This window comes from Saccoglossus kowalevskii, chromosome 4 (genome assembly GCF_978046115.1).
Source record: "Saccoglossus kowalevskii chromosome 4, keSacKowa6.1, whole genome shotgun sequence".
Classification (NCBI taxonomy): Eukaryota; Metazoa; Hemichordata; class Enteropneusta; family Harrimaniidae; genus Saccoglossus; species Saccoglossus kowalevskii.
Window position 1 is genome coordinate 43,837,985 of NC_140644.1, and position 15,572 is coordinate 43,853,556.

Consider the following 15,572-nt stretch of genomic DNA (forward strand, 5'->3'; position numbering starts at 1 on the left):
TCAGAGAGGCTCAAAAGGCCGTCTACTTAGAGCGGACAACACAACCGACAAATCCCAGTTGGGCGGTTCCCTTGTTCGAGGTCTCTGCCTCTGGTTATGGAAAGCAGTAAATAGCCTCCTAATAATACGACAATCGCTTAGTCTTGTTCCCAAAGCGTTCTCAATGGAGGGGGACAAGGCCGACCTGTAGCCAACGATTACTGCGTAGGACAAACCCACTTCGTCAAACAGGTGGACGAAGGAGCCTGCTACCTGGCCAATAGAGGGATGGCATGGATCGATTTCCCTTCCGCTACACCAATCAGTGTATGCTCGCCACCTTGAATTGTAATAATAATAATAATAATAATAATCTTTATTGTAATCGTATCCTTATTAGGATCTTGACAAAAGTGTACAATAAAGAATAGAGAAAAAAAAAAAAGGAAGTAAAATAAAAAAATAACATTAAACACATTAAATAAAATTAAAATACATGTAACTATTTAGATTTTGAGGCAGATGACATACTGTTTTTTTTAATATTTTCTTCTCTCAGATTGAAACAGTTGTAAATATATTTAGACAGTTCTATTATAATTGACTCATCATCACTAGTCATTATGGCTATCATTTTTTCTTCATTTGATGTAATATTATTAAGATGTTTTGTCATGGTAATTAGGGGTTCTCTCACATTTGTGTAGAGTTTACATTTGAGCAGGAAGTGTTCTTCATCCTCTATTTCATTTTCATCACAGACTGGACATTTTCTGTCACTTATTTCTACATTACTGTATCTTCCCATTTCAATCTGCAAAACATGTGCACTTAAGTCTAATTTTTGATAATGAAGATCGATGATGCAGGTTTTTTATTATGTCTAAGTATTTTTCAAATGTAAAGTCCTTTTTTAGCTGCCTATAGGTACGAAGTTTATTTTTGTGGTTGATGCCTTTATTATCGTTGTTTAGAGTGTTCCTGGCATGTACTTTAAATTTGGTTATTAGTTTGTCAGTTATTTGTTCAATAAAGTTATCTTCTATGTTTTTATCACTCCATGCATTTTCCATGCTTGTATACTCTAGGCAATTTTTTATGCTGGATACCCAGTTTTGAGTGCCAGAATTGTCTAGAGCGATGCCAAGCTTGTACGCATCATATATTAGTGTATTATCAGGCATTTTTTTAATTCTAAGCCAATATTTTAACATTTGTTTGATGCCAGTGATAATTAATGGGTATCTCCCTAATTCAATTAAGCATGCAATGTTTGTTGCTCTACTATTGACCTTGAGTAGGAATTTGCAATATTTAATGTGCATTTTTTCCATGGGTGACATGAGATTCATAAAGTATTTTTTATTATTCACAATGTCACCCACCCAAATTTCACAACAGTATAAAAGAATTGGTTTGATCATTGAGTCAAACATTTTTAAGTATATTTTAATTGGGATTAATGTTTCTGAATATAGTAGCTGTTTAATTTTGAAACATGCCTTCAGTGCCCTATTTTTCAGATCCTGTTGTGCTACATCAAATTTCCCTGTTAAATTTAGTTTCATTCCAAGATATTTATATGCTGAAACTCTTTCTAATTCAGAGCCATTGATTTGGAATTTTAAATTATTTAGAAGCTTGCCTGATTTATTGAAGATCATTGATTTAGATTTAGAAATGTTTATATGTAGCTTCCATTGTTTGCAGTAATCCTGTATATTGTTAATAGCGTTTTGTAAACCACTACTTGTTTCTGACAAAAAAACCAAGTCATCAGCATAAAGTAAGCAAGAGAGCCTATTGTTTAGTAGCATTGGTGGGTCATTTTTGCCAGATTCAATGTGTGATTTAATATCGTTCATGAATATATTAAAAAGGAGAGGGCTAAGGCCATCCCCTTGTCTGATGCCTCTTTGAACAGGTAAGCGTTGGTGGGATCCCTGTTTGCTCACTCAGACAAGACTTTTCATCTGTGCGAGTCTACTGAGAGCCTCTATGCGTGTAAGAAATACCCCGCTGGGCTCGTTGGTAGTGCGCCGTCCGGTTGGGACAGCAAGTCCAGTAAGTCCGGAAGCACTACTAGTGTTTAGTCTAGCATTTCCAACAGAAGTGGAAACTAGGCCTTGGTTGGCTAATTGGGTGCGACCAGTGTCAATATGCCGGTGTGCACCTGTCAAAGTTTTCTCTGGTACCTGGCAAACATGCGAGAAGTGAGGAAAGGCGTACACATCTATGTGGGCCAACGGGATCGATAAGGCGTCCCTGGCCCAGGCTCCTGGAGTTGGCAGGAGTGTATGTTGGGAGCTTGGCATTTCGGGGTGCGGCAAACAGGTCTATCTTTGGACTGTCCCACTGCCGAAACAGCCTGGAGGCTACCCACTGGGGTATCTGCCACTCAGTGTTCTGGAGACTGAGTCGCCTCGAAAGGGCATCTGCCAGACTGTTCCTCACCCTTGGAAGGTGGTGTGCGGTTAGCTCCACATTGTATTCCAGGCACCAAAGGAGAATTTGCTCTGCTAGGATTGAAAACGATGGGCAACACGTCTCCCCCCCCTCCTTGTAGAAGGAGACCACCGCTGTGTTGTCTGTGCGGAGCAGGACTCTGTGGTCATGAACTACGGGTAAAAAGTGTGGTAGTGCTAAGTGCACTGCTTTCAGTTCGAGCCGGTTGATATAGTAGTCCCAAAACTAATGCAGAGCCATATACCTTGGGCTTGTTCGTCCAATAGATGTGCTCCCCAACCTTGGAGAGAGGCATCTATTACCAGAGTCATTGCTGTGGCGAGTAGGTCCAAAGAAACCCCTGTCCGAGGTTGGCCAGTGACGACCAGGTGATCGCCACTGGCCAACCTCGGTCCTTTGCTTGGTCCGAGATCAAAACCCGCCTGCCTAGTTCCAGTAGGAGAGCTTGGTGTTGTAGCAACAAGCCTTGTACCGGGCGGCTGCGTAATGTGGCCTGGGGAACTACTCTTCGAACCGAGGTCATCATTTCCATGATCCGCATTAGTACTCGGAGGGACACTGAGCGAACGCTGACTTGGCATTCGGCTAGGCTGCTTAGTGCCAAGCAACACGCTAGAAATTTCAAGCTCCATGCCTAGGAACACCAACTGTTGCGTTGGGTAGGGATGGGACTTGTCTGATTTACTAAAGAGCCCAACTGGTGAAGTAAATCTCGTGTTAGCCTTACTTGCTCGGCTAATAACCCCTTGTTAGAGTAATGTAATAGCCAGTCTAGCTACGGATTGATGTGTACCGACGTTTGGTGAAGCAGCAGCAGCACCACCTGAAAAAAATAAAAACTTATCCTACCAGCCACAGTTTCTGCTACCGCTGGCCGCGGTAGCAACCCAAGCCAGAAACCCAGACAGGAAAAGTCTGGCTTTCCATGCAGAGCTGCTAGACTTTATCCCCGTCGATGCAAAGATAAAGAAAGAGTGAAGGTCAAGGTGAGGTGGCGTCGCCACATTACCTCGGTCACATGGTAAAATTAAAGTACACGCTTTCAGACTCAATTCGAACAAGAACTTAATAAGTAGTCCTGACATGGCAGAAATATTGGGACATACAAGTACAAATGATTCAATATTAAAACCGCCATGTTTTTAATTGTTTCCAACTTGTTAAACTAAATACAAACTTACCAACATCACTTTCTTCGCTTTCAGGTTCTGATTCTGATTCTGATTCTGGCTCTGGCTCTGGTGCAGGCTTTGCTTCTGGTTTTGGTGCTGGTTCAGCTTTGGGTTCCTTTTTTTCCTAATAAAATACATTCAAATATGTCTATAACTTAAATTCAAATGATGTCATATCTTTCACAAAATAAACATGACTAATTGTTGGCATGCAAAGATTTGGCTTTTCATGCAACTGCTTGAAACATTTAAAATCTGTATTTCTTTTCATGGTTGTCCCAATGGGCAACCACTATACAGATTTAGTTACCCCAAGACAAAACTGCCAATTTGGAGACCTGCATCAAGGGAAGCACAATATATCTAAGATCATATCAATAGCTGAATAATCATATTATTCTCAATGATATTATTTTTAATAATTTATTACATCTTGAAATAATCAATAGTCAATAACTTACGCTCCATGCTTCTTTAGGTGGAGGTGTTGATTCTTCCTTGGGTTCTGGTGGCAAAGTTGCTCCAAGGCTGAATAACATATATGAATCAAAGAAAGCTTAGAAAGAACTCCCGTGTGCTGAGAGTTTTGGAGACACATTAAAAATTAATTCAAAATTACTTATACTTGAGATATTGATGGAATAGCTGAAAACTAATTATGCAAATAAGGTAACTAATATGAACAGATTTAAGTGTAAAACTAATAATGTCTGCACAATGTACCAAGTTTCATTGAAATGTGATAAGAACCAAAAAAATATTAATTATTATGCTAATTAGAGAATTAATATGAACAGATTTTAACCCAAAATTAATCAGACTGTCTATTGTCCTAGAGCATTTATGTACCAAGTTTTATTCAAATGTGATGATCAATACTTGAGATATCAGTATTAATTATGTTAATTAGATGATTAAGAAGCATAAATATTTACCAAAAACTAATATGGTGCATAGTCTTACGTTCATTGAAATGTGATGGGTACTCTTTAAAAGTTTCATTGAAATCCAATGAGTGGTTTTTAGACATCATAGAACAGCAAAAAATTAACTAATTATGCAAATTAGGTAATCAATAGGCACAATTATTTATCCCAAAAATTAATCAGGTCTCTGCATAGTCCTAGAATATCTATGTCGCAAGTCTCATTGAAATGTGATGATTAGTACTTGAGATATCAGGTGAAAAGCTGAAAATTAACTAATTATGCTAATAAGGTGATTAATATGCACAAATATTTACCCAAAAACTAATTAGATCTCTGCACAGTCCTCAAGTAACTATGTACCAAGTTTCATTGAAACGTGATCGTTAATCATTATCATCATCATTAATTATGCAAATTAGGTAATTAATATGTACTGATATTACCCTAAAAACTATCAGGTATGTGCAGTGTCATATGACACCTATGTACCAAGTTTTATTGAAATGTTATGATTAGTACTTGAGATATCAGTGGAAAAGCCGAAAATTGATTAATCATTATGTAAATTAGGTAATTAATAATATTAACAGATTTTTACCCAAAACTAATCAAATCTGCGCATTAGTTCAGAGCATCCATGTGCCAAGTTTCATTGAAATCCAATGAGTGGTTCTTCAAAAATCAGTGGAACAGTCATAGAACAGCTTAAAATCAGTTAATTATCATGCAAATTAGGTAATTAATATTCATAGATAGTTACCCAAAACTAATAAAATCTGCGCACTAGTTCAGAGCATTCATGTGCCAAATTTCATCAAAATCCAATGAGTGGTTCTTCAGATATCAGTGGAACAGTCTTGGAACAGCTAAAAATCAGCTAATTATCATGCAAATTAGGTAATTAATATTCATAGACTTTTACCAAAACCTAATCAACTCTGCGCATTATCCCAGAGCATCTATGTACCAAGTTTCACCAAAATCTGATTAGTGGTTCTTGAGATAACGGTGGAACAAAAAAAGTGACATACATACATACATACATACAGACATACAGACATACAGACATGGTAACTGCAAAGACTCCCTTTTGTGCTTCGCACACGGGAGTCAAAAAACTTAATGAAAGGAAACTTCTAAAGAATCAATCTGTTTTTAGAGTAATACTAATCATGCAATATATTCAGTTGCATGTGGATTGAGATAATACTTCTTGTATCAATATACTACAAGGGCTAGTTAAATTATTTCAGTTGGGGTAAAACATGTAGTATTATGATATATTCCAGAAACTTGTATATTAGTCTGTAAATAACAGTCCTGTAATCATGATTGGCTCAGGAGATAAATATTGTCTCTGCCCATTTAGTATGTGCATCCTTCAATCTTATCTAAATGTGGTGTATCACCCATTAAGCATTTACTGCAAAGACGACAGGGATTTTTTTAAACGAGGAAACAGGGGCGCAGTGCCCTCATACCATGGCCATGCGCCCCCTTTCTCTGGGGAGCAGATCCTCTGGCAACCATCAAATTCTGATTGACCAGGGATCACATGTGGCCACAGTCTTTAACTGTGACTTGTCTGATAGTGATTTTGGCCCCAAGGAAGCTATAGAATGCTCCATTTTTACTTAGAATTATCAAAAACTCCACACCCTGGTAGGGAGAACCCTATCTCCCCCACTTGGTGGTGCTGCTGAATTGCTAGATAACAACATTCCGTATGTATTTTTACGTCATTAACTAGTAGCTTCGCAGTGAGTGGCTTTGCGGTAATTGGATTTTGTATCTGTAGGGTTTCGCGGGGAGTAGGGCTTTGTCTCAGTAACTGGTTCTTTCATCCTTGTTGAGAATTAAATTTGTTTCTTTAACAACTGGCACTATTCTGGGAATACCATCCTGGCAGGAGTTCCAAAATAAAACCCATGCTCTGATAATGCTTCCAGTTTGAAAGACCAATAAACATTATCATTATGATCTTATTGGTGTTGCAAAGGATAGTTGAATATTGTTTATTGAAATTAATAATCCCCATAACCGTTTTCCAGTCTCAACAATGAAATAAAGGAATGTATACATTTACACTATTTATACTTATTTATTATACTTTTATTGCTACTGTACTGATAGAAAGACTGTATTTCTAAAGATGCAATAAATATTATTATTATTATTATTATTATTATTACTAATGCATTGCAATACAACTAATTCAAATTGAAAGAAATTACAATACAAGTCATTGTCAATGACACGTCCCCGTTCCGTTCATATTTGAGTGACATATACATTCAAAGCAGATCATGACCGAAATGCACCTGCATATGTACAACACATTGTGCTAAATCTGAACAAAATCCATCCATGCATGACTGAGATCCGGTTCTGGAATTGTGAAAATACGTGATTTTGATGCATTTTCGGCCTTAAAATGGCCATCATTTCGCTATTGTTAAGCAGATCATGAAACAAAGGCACATATCTATTTGTGACATGATGTACCATGTGTGTGTGAAGTTTGAACTTGATCAATCCAGACATGTCTTGGATACGGATCCAGAACTGAATTCTTTAACAAAATGGCCGCCAGTCGGCCATTTCGAACTTGATCCGAAAAAAAAAAAGACGTGCATCAAGGTCCTATTATGTTTAATGTATGTACCAAATTTGAACAAAATCCATCCATGCATAACTGAGATACGGGTCCGGAATGGTGAAAATGTGCGATTTCAATGCATTTTCGGCCTTAAAGCGGCCGCCATTTGGCTATCGTTAATGAGATCATGATACAAATGCACATACATATTTGTGACATGATGTACCTTGTGTGTGTGAAGTTTGAACTCGATCAATCCAAGCATGTCTCGGATACGGATCCAGAACTGGATTCTTTAAAACAAAATGGCCGCCAGTCGGCTATTTCGAACTTGATCCGAAAAAAAAAATGACGTGCATCAAGGTCCTATTATGTTTAATGTATGTACCAAGTTTGAATGAAATCCGTCCATGCATAACTGAGATCCGGGTCCGGAATGGTGAAAATGTGCGATTTCAATGCAGTTTCGGCCTTAAAGCGGCCGCCATTTGGCTATCGTTAATGAGATCATGAAACAAATACACATACATATTTGTGACATGATGTACCTTGTGTGTGTGAAGTTTGAACTTGATCAATCCAGACATGTCTCGGATACGGATCCAGAACTGAATTCTTTAAAACAAAATGGCCGCCAGTCGGCTATTTCGAACTTGATCCGAAAAAAAAAATGACGTGCATCAAGGTCCTATTATGTTTAATGTATGTACCAAATTTGAATGAAATCCGTCCATGCATAACTGAGATCCGGGTCCGGAATGGTGAAAATGTGCGATTTCAATGCATTTTCGGCCTTAAAGCGGCCGCCATTTGGCTATCGTTAATGAGATCATGAAACAAATGCACATACATATTTGTGACATGATGTACCTTGTGTGTGTGAAGTTTGAACTCGATCAATCCAAGCATGTCTCAGATACCGATCCAGAACTGAATTCTTTAAAACAAAATGGCCGCCAGTCGGCCATTTCGAACCCGATCCAAAAAAAAAAATGACGTGCATCAAGGTCCTATTATGTTTAATGTATGTACCAAATTTGAACAAAATCCGTCCATGCATAACTGAGATCCAGGTCCGGAATGGTGAAAATGTGCGATTTTGATGCATTTTCGGCCTTAAAATGGCCGCTATTCGGCTATCGTTAATCGGATCATGAAAAAAATGCATGTGCATATGTCCCATATAATGTGTGATGTATGAGTGAAGTTTGAACTCAATCGGTCCATGCATGTTCGAGATACAGGTGATCACGGACGCACGGACGCACACAGGGTAAAACATAAGTCCCCGTTTTCGGACTGCGTCCGAACGGGGACTAATAAAGTATTCATCAGTAATACTTCTCAAAGGCGTATTTCGCGGTCAGTGTTATTTACGAAAATATTTGTTTATAATTTTATAAACTTGCTTGGCAATACCCACCCCAATTAGATATGACGTGTACATATTTTAATAAATAAAGATATACTAACAAAAATGAAATATTAATTATTTCATATTATATTATATAACCTGCACAACAGTAATCACAACAGTAACGTGTTTAGGTTCATGCGCTGCAAGTTGCAGAGCACGTACCTAAGCGGACATGCTCTCCCCCAGCAAATAATTAAGCCAAAGCGGTTTCGATATTGAAATCAAGAAACTCTCCGATTTGACTTCCGACTTGACTTCCAAAACTTTTCGACTTCTGGGAAGTTTGAATTACTAAATGAAGTACAGGACGACAAAGCTGAAATATCCAAGAAGCAACACATACCAAAAACCCCAAAAGTGAATATTCCTGGTGTATTTTAAGTCTAATCGGACCGGAAGTGGGAATTTGTTAGTACTCTAAATAACATTACGTCACCACCTTCACCCTAGTTATTGGAAAAAATCTTTAAAAAAAATTTGGCGCACTGTTGCCATAGCAACAGCCAAAGAAATGATTTTTGATTAGCTTCGCCCCAAATGTATCTCCTACAAATTCAGGATAAAACACCTCAGACATAGCTCATTCTACTCAGCTTGAGTGCGGGCACAAAATTACTATTTGAGTTTTAAGTATCTTTTTTTTTCATTACCGAGAAATTTAACCCCAAAGTTGGGGTTACTGTTCACCAAGAATTGCTTTTTAACTCTTCTGTGATTTTTTTGGCTTGGCTGATTTGCATACTTGACAGGCAGGTCGTACCGCCACTAATTGGAATATTTTCGCCCCAAATTTATTACCTATTACCAGTCTTGTAATAGCACTGTTTAAATGGTCATGCTTTTTATTTTGGCTGCCTGCACACCGGTAAGAGATCACCGGCGCCGACATTGTTACACTGTATCAACTGATCCCAAATAAAGACTGAGTGTTTTTTTGGCGAACTTCATATATGGTGCCCGGTGTCTACCGTGGCAACAGATGAAAACATGTTGCTTGGTTTTTTTAGCGGAGCCGATCGCCAACCAGCCTACCGGCTTGTTTTAGTATAAGCTAGTAACAATAATTATGAAATGATTTGTAGGCATAAGATTGTTATGTGAACTTGGTTCATTAATGGAATACTGTGAGATGACGCTATTTTTTTGGGGCCTATATTGACTATGTCCCGAGCTGTTTACTAGTACCAACCTACTTACTTGTCAGTGTCTAACTGATTCAGACTCCTATATTGACTATATCCCGGGCAGTTTACTAGTACCAACCTACTTACTTGTCAGTGTCTAACTGATTCAGACTCCTATATTGACTATGTCCCGGGCTGTTTACTCGTACCAACCTACTTACTTGTCAGTGTCTAACTGATTCAGACTCCTATATTGACTATGTCCCAGGCTGTTTACTCGTACCAACCTACTTACTTGTCAGTGTCTAACTGATTCAGACTCCTATATTGACTATATCCCGGGCTGTTTACTCGTACCAACCTACTTACTTGTCAGTGTCTAACTGATTCAGACTCCTATATTGACTATATCCCGGGCTGTTTACTCGTACCAACCTACTTACTTGTCAGTGACTAACTGATTCAGACTCCTATATTGACTATGTCCCGGGCTGTTTACTCGTACCAACCTACTTACTTGTCAGTGTCTAACTGATTCAGACTCCTATATTGACTATGTCCCAGGCTGTTTACTCGTACCAACCTACTTACTTGTCAGTGTCTAACTGATTCAGACTCCTATATTGACTATATCCCGGGCTGTTTACTCGTACCAACCTACTTACTTGTCAGTGTCTAACTGATTCAGACTCCTATATTGACTATATCCCGGGCTGTTTACTCGTACCAACCTACTTACTTGTCAGTGTCTAATTGATTCAGACTCCTATATTGACTATATCCCGGGCTGTTTACTCGTACCAACCTACTTACTTGTCAGTGTCTAACTGATTCAGACTCCTATATTGACTATGTCCCGGGCTGTTTACTCGTACCAACCTACTTACTTGTCAGTGTCTAACTGATTCAGACTCCTATATTGACTATATCCCGGGCTGTTTACTCGTACCAACCTACTTACTTGTCAGTGTCTAACTGATTCAGACACCTATATTGACTATGTCCCGGGCTGTTTACTCGTACCAACCTACTTACTTGTCAGTGTCTAACTGATTCAGACTCCTATATTGACTATATCCTGGGCTGTTTACTCGTACCAACCTATTTTAATTGTCAGTGTCTAACTGATTCAGACTCCTATATTGACTATATCCCGGGCTGTTTACTCGTACCAACCTACTTACTTGTCAGTGTCTAACTGATTCAGACTCCTATATTGACTATATCCCGGGCTGTTTACTCGTACCAACCTACTTACTTGTCAGTGTCTAACTGATTCAGACTCCTATATTGACTATATCCTGGGCTGTTTACTCGTACCAACCTACTTACTTGTCAGTGTCTAACTGATTCAGACTCCTATATTGACTATGTCCCGGGCTGTTTACTCGTACCAACCTACTTACTTGTCAGTGTCTAACTGATTCAGACTCCTATATTGACTATATCCCGGGCTGTTTACTCGTACCAACCTACTTACTTGTCAGTGTCTAACTGATTCAGACTCCTATATTGACTATATCCCGGGCTGTTTACTCGTACCAACCTACTTACTTGTCAGTGTCTAACTGATTCAGACTCCTATATTGACTATATCCCGGGCTGTTTACAAGTACCAACCTACTTACTTGTCAGTGTCTAACTGATTCAGACTCCTATATTGACTATATCCCGGGCTGTTTACTCGTACCAACCTACTTACTTGTCAGTGTCTAATTGATTCAGACTCCTATATTGACTATGTCCCGGGCTGTTTACAAGTACCAACCTACTTACTTGTCAGTGTCTAACTGTTTCAGACTCCTATATTGACTATATCCCGGGCTGTTTACAAGTACCAACCTACTTACTTGTCAGTGTCTAACTGATTCAGACTCCTATATTGACTATATCCCGGGCTGTTTACTCGTACCAACCTACTTACTTGTCAGTGTCTAATTGATTCAGACTCCTATATTGACTATGTCCCGGGCTGTTTACAAGTACCAACCTACTTACTTGTCAGTGTCTAACTGATTCAGACTCCTATATTGACTATATCCCGGGCTGTTTACTCGTACCAACCTACTTACTTGTCAGTGTCTAATTGATTCAGACTCCTATATTGACTATGTCCCGGGCTGTTTACAAGTACCAACCTACTTACTTGTCAGTGTCTAACTGATTCAGACTCCTATATTGACTATATCCTGGGCTGTTTACTCGTACCAACCTACTTACTTGTCAGTGTCTAACTGATTCAGACTCCTATATTGACTATGTCCCAGGCTGTTTACTCGTACCAACCTACTTACTTGTCAGTGTCTAACTGATTCAGACTCCTATATTGACTATATCCTGGGCTGTTTACTCGTACCAACCTATTTTAATTGTCAGTGTCTAACTGATTCAGACTCCTATATTGACTATATCCCGGGCTGTTTACTCGTACCAACCTACTTACTTGTCAGTGTCTAACTGATTCAGACTCCTATATTGACTATATCCCGGGCTGTTTACTCGTACCAACCTACTTACTTGTCAGTGTCTAACTGATTCAGACTCCTATATTGACTATATCCTGGGCTGTTTACTCGTACCAACCTACTTACTTGTCAGTGTCTAACTGATTCAGACTCCTATATTGACTATGTCCCGGGCTGTTTACTCGTACCAACCTACTTACTTGTCAGTGTCTAACTGATTCAGACTCCTATATTGACTATATCCCGGGCTGTTTACTCGTACCAACCTACTTACTTGTCAGTGTCTAACTGATTCAGACTCCTATATTGACTATATCCCGGGCTGTTTACTCGTACCAACCTACTTACTTGTCAGTGTCTAACTGATTCAGACTCCTATATTGACTATATCCCGGGCTGTTTACAAGTACCAACCTACTTACTTGTCAGTGTCTAACTGATTCAGACTCCTATATTGACTATATCCCGGGCTGTTTACTCGTACCAACCTACTTACTTGTCAGTGTCTAATTGATTCAGACTCCTATATTGACTATGTCCCGGGCTGTTTACAAGTACCAACCTACTTACTTGTCAGTGTCTAACTGTTTCAGACTCCTATATTGACTATATCCCGGGCTGTTTACAAGTACCAACCTACTTACTTGTCAGTGTCTAACTGATTCAGACTCCTATATTGACTATATCCCGGGCTGTTTACTCGTACCAACCTACTTACTTGTCAGTGTCTAATTGATTCAGACTCCTATATTGACTATGTCCCGGGCTGTTTACAAGTACCAACCTACTTACTTGTCAGTGTCTAACTGATTCAGACTCCTATATTGACTATATCCCGGGCTGTTTACTCGTACCAACCTACTTACTTGTCAGTGTCTAATTGATTCAGACTCCTATATTGACTATGTCCCGGGCTGTTTACAAGTACCAACCTACTTACTTGTCAGTGTCTAACTGATTCAGACTCCTATATTGACTATGTCCCGGGCTGTTTACAAGTACCAACCTACTTACTTGTCAGTGTCTAACTGATTCAGACTCCTATATTGACTATATCCCGGGCTGTTTACAAGTACCAACCTACTTACTTGTCAGTGTCTAACTGTTATATACAGCCATGGAGCTAATTTTTATGATACAGCCCAGAACACGTCAGAATAGTTAACAAGCCATGCATGGCACAGTCCCCGTTAGTTATCAAATTTAAGATATATAGTTTTGTTTATAGTAATATAGCTGGAATATATGTCAGGAATATGATTTTTAACATTAAAATGATTGACATTTGTATATGATCGTCAAACAAGTACTTGTCCATATTGAGAGATATTGCTCTGGAACAGCATTCAAAATCAGCCATTTTGAATACATGTATATATATAACATGATGTATAACGAATATATAAAATTTAAATATAATAAGTCAAAGCATGATATGGATATGATATGATATGATATGATATGGCTCTAGAAGCCCAATCATTAAACGAAAATGGCCGCCAGTCAGCCATTTTGAATCCAATCTGAAAAATAAAATGACGAGCATCAGGAACCCGTAATGTCTAATGTATGTACCAAGTTTGAACGAAATCCACCCATAAATGCTTGATATTTGATGATTTTTTTAGCACAAAAATGACCACCATTCGGCCATTTTGAATAGGATAGTCAAACCAATATATCTGTTTATCTATGACATGATGTATAATGAATATTTAAAATTTTAAAATGTTATCAGTCAGAACAAGTCGGAGATATGGGTCTAGAAGCCCATTCATTAAAACAAAATGGCCGCCAGACAGCCATTTTCAATCCGATCTGAAAAATAAATGATGTGCTTCAGAAACCTGTAATATCTAATATATGTACCAAGTTTGAACGAAATCCATCCATAAATGCCAGAAATGCTTGATATTTGATGATTGTTTAGCACAAAAAGGGCCACCATTTGGCCATTTTGAATAAGATCGTCAAACCAATATATCTGTCCATCTATGACATGATGTATAATGCATATTTAAAATCTGAACATAATCAGTGAAAGCAAGTTAGAGATATGGCACAAGAACCACATTCATTAATACAAAATGGCCGCTAGTCAGCCATTTTGAATCTTATCTGAAAAACAAAATTATTTGCATCAAGGTCCCATAATGTCTAATGTATATACCAAGTTTGAACAAAATCCATCTGTAAACAGCCGAGAAATGGTTGATTTTTTGGATTTTTTAGCACAAAAATGGCCGCCATTCGGCCATCTAGAATCAGATCGTAAAACAAAATGTGCATCAAGGTCATATAATGTCTAATGTATATACCAAGTTTGAACAAAATCCATCTGTAAACAGCCGAGAAATGGTTGATTTTTTAGCACAAAAATGGCCGCCATTCGGCCATCTTGAATCAGATCGTGAAACAAATTGACGTGCATATGTATAGTATCATGTATGATGTATGTGTGAAGTTTGATTGTGATTGGTCCAGGCATTTCTAAGATACAGGTCCGGACGCACGCACTAACGCACGCACGCACGGACACATGGAGGTCAAAACATAAGTCCCCGTTTTCGGACTGAGTCCAAACAGGGACTAAAAAAAAGTCAGTTAATGTCAGTTGCCCGTGCCATGAGAGCCGGCCACAGAACCAAAACAATCTGTCAGCCTTCGTCGCCCACAGCATCGATATGATTTTATATTGCATAGAAATGAACACTAAATGCTATCGAACCTGAAACAAAAGTAACCGTCCGATCTAAACGACCTGAGTCTATGAAAATCAAGTCTTATCTCCTTTGCTTTTCCGATCGACAGAAAGGGCCAATCTACCATGACTGTTTGCTTATCATCAACTCACAAAGGTCAAAAACGTTTTAAACGTGAATTTAACGACAAACGTTTTTTGAAACGAATCAATGTTCTGGTTATCTCTGGTGTGACTGCAGTTTTTGGAACAAACTTGAGGGACTGTAAAATGCAATTTATGGTACGCGACTTAAAAACGCAATTTACATGTGAATTTCCCAACAAAGGTTTAAATGTTTTAGTTGTATGTAGTGTGGCACTAGTGTGGAAAGCCGTCAAATAAAATGCCAACAACCTTCGAACGCATTCATGATTGTTATGCTAATTTGAATTTTGGCATGTTACATGTAGTTGACAAAGAAATGAAAGATTTCTTGAATTTTCGGCGATAGGTTCGTGGATTTGAGCCAAAATGTTATCAGCAAAACTCAGAATGCGAAAGTGACAGCCACTGAAACGTAATTGAAGGCAAATGAACACGTCAAGTAAAAAAGAATTTTGTATTGTAAAATGGAGCACATACCATTTTGACTCTTGAGGGGAATGGAAATCAGTTGATTTGAGGGTGTCACAATAAGTGAGGGAGTAAATTGTTTTTATGCTACGAAAAAAATGCAGA

The 15,572-nt window shown here is 38.5% G+C and overlaps 1 protein-coding gene across 1 annotated transcript in view; it reads right to left on the reverse strand.

Annotated features, from left to right (window-relative positions):
• The window catches only part of LOC100367290 (putative protein FAM10A4), a 68,242-nt gene that overhangs the window by 51,842 nt on the left and 828 nt on the right, over positions 1-15,572 (reverse strand). The window contains exons 2-3 of the mRNA XM_085498162.1: positions 4,079-4,145; positions 3,627-3,741 (exon numbers count right to left, since the gene is read on the reverse strand). Of these exons, the coding sequence (XP_085354288.1) occupies positions 3,627-3,741; positions 4,079-4,145 (182 nt within the window). The remainder of the gene's footprint in view (positions 1-3,626; positions 3,742-4,078; positions 4,146-15,572) is intronic.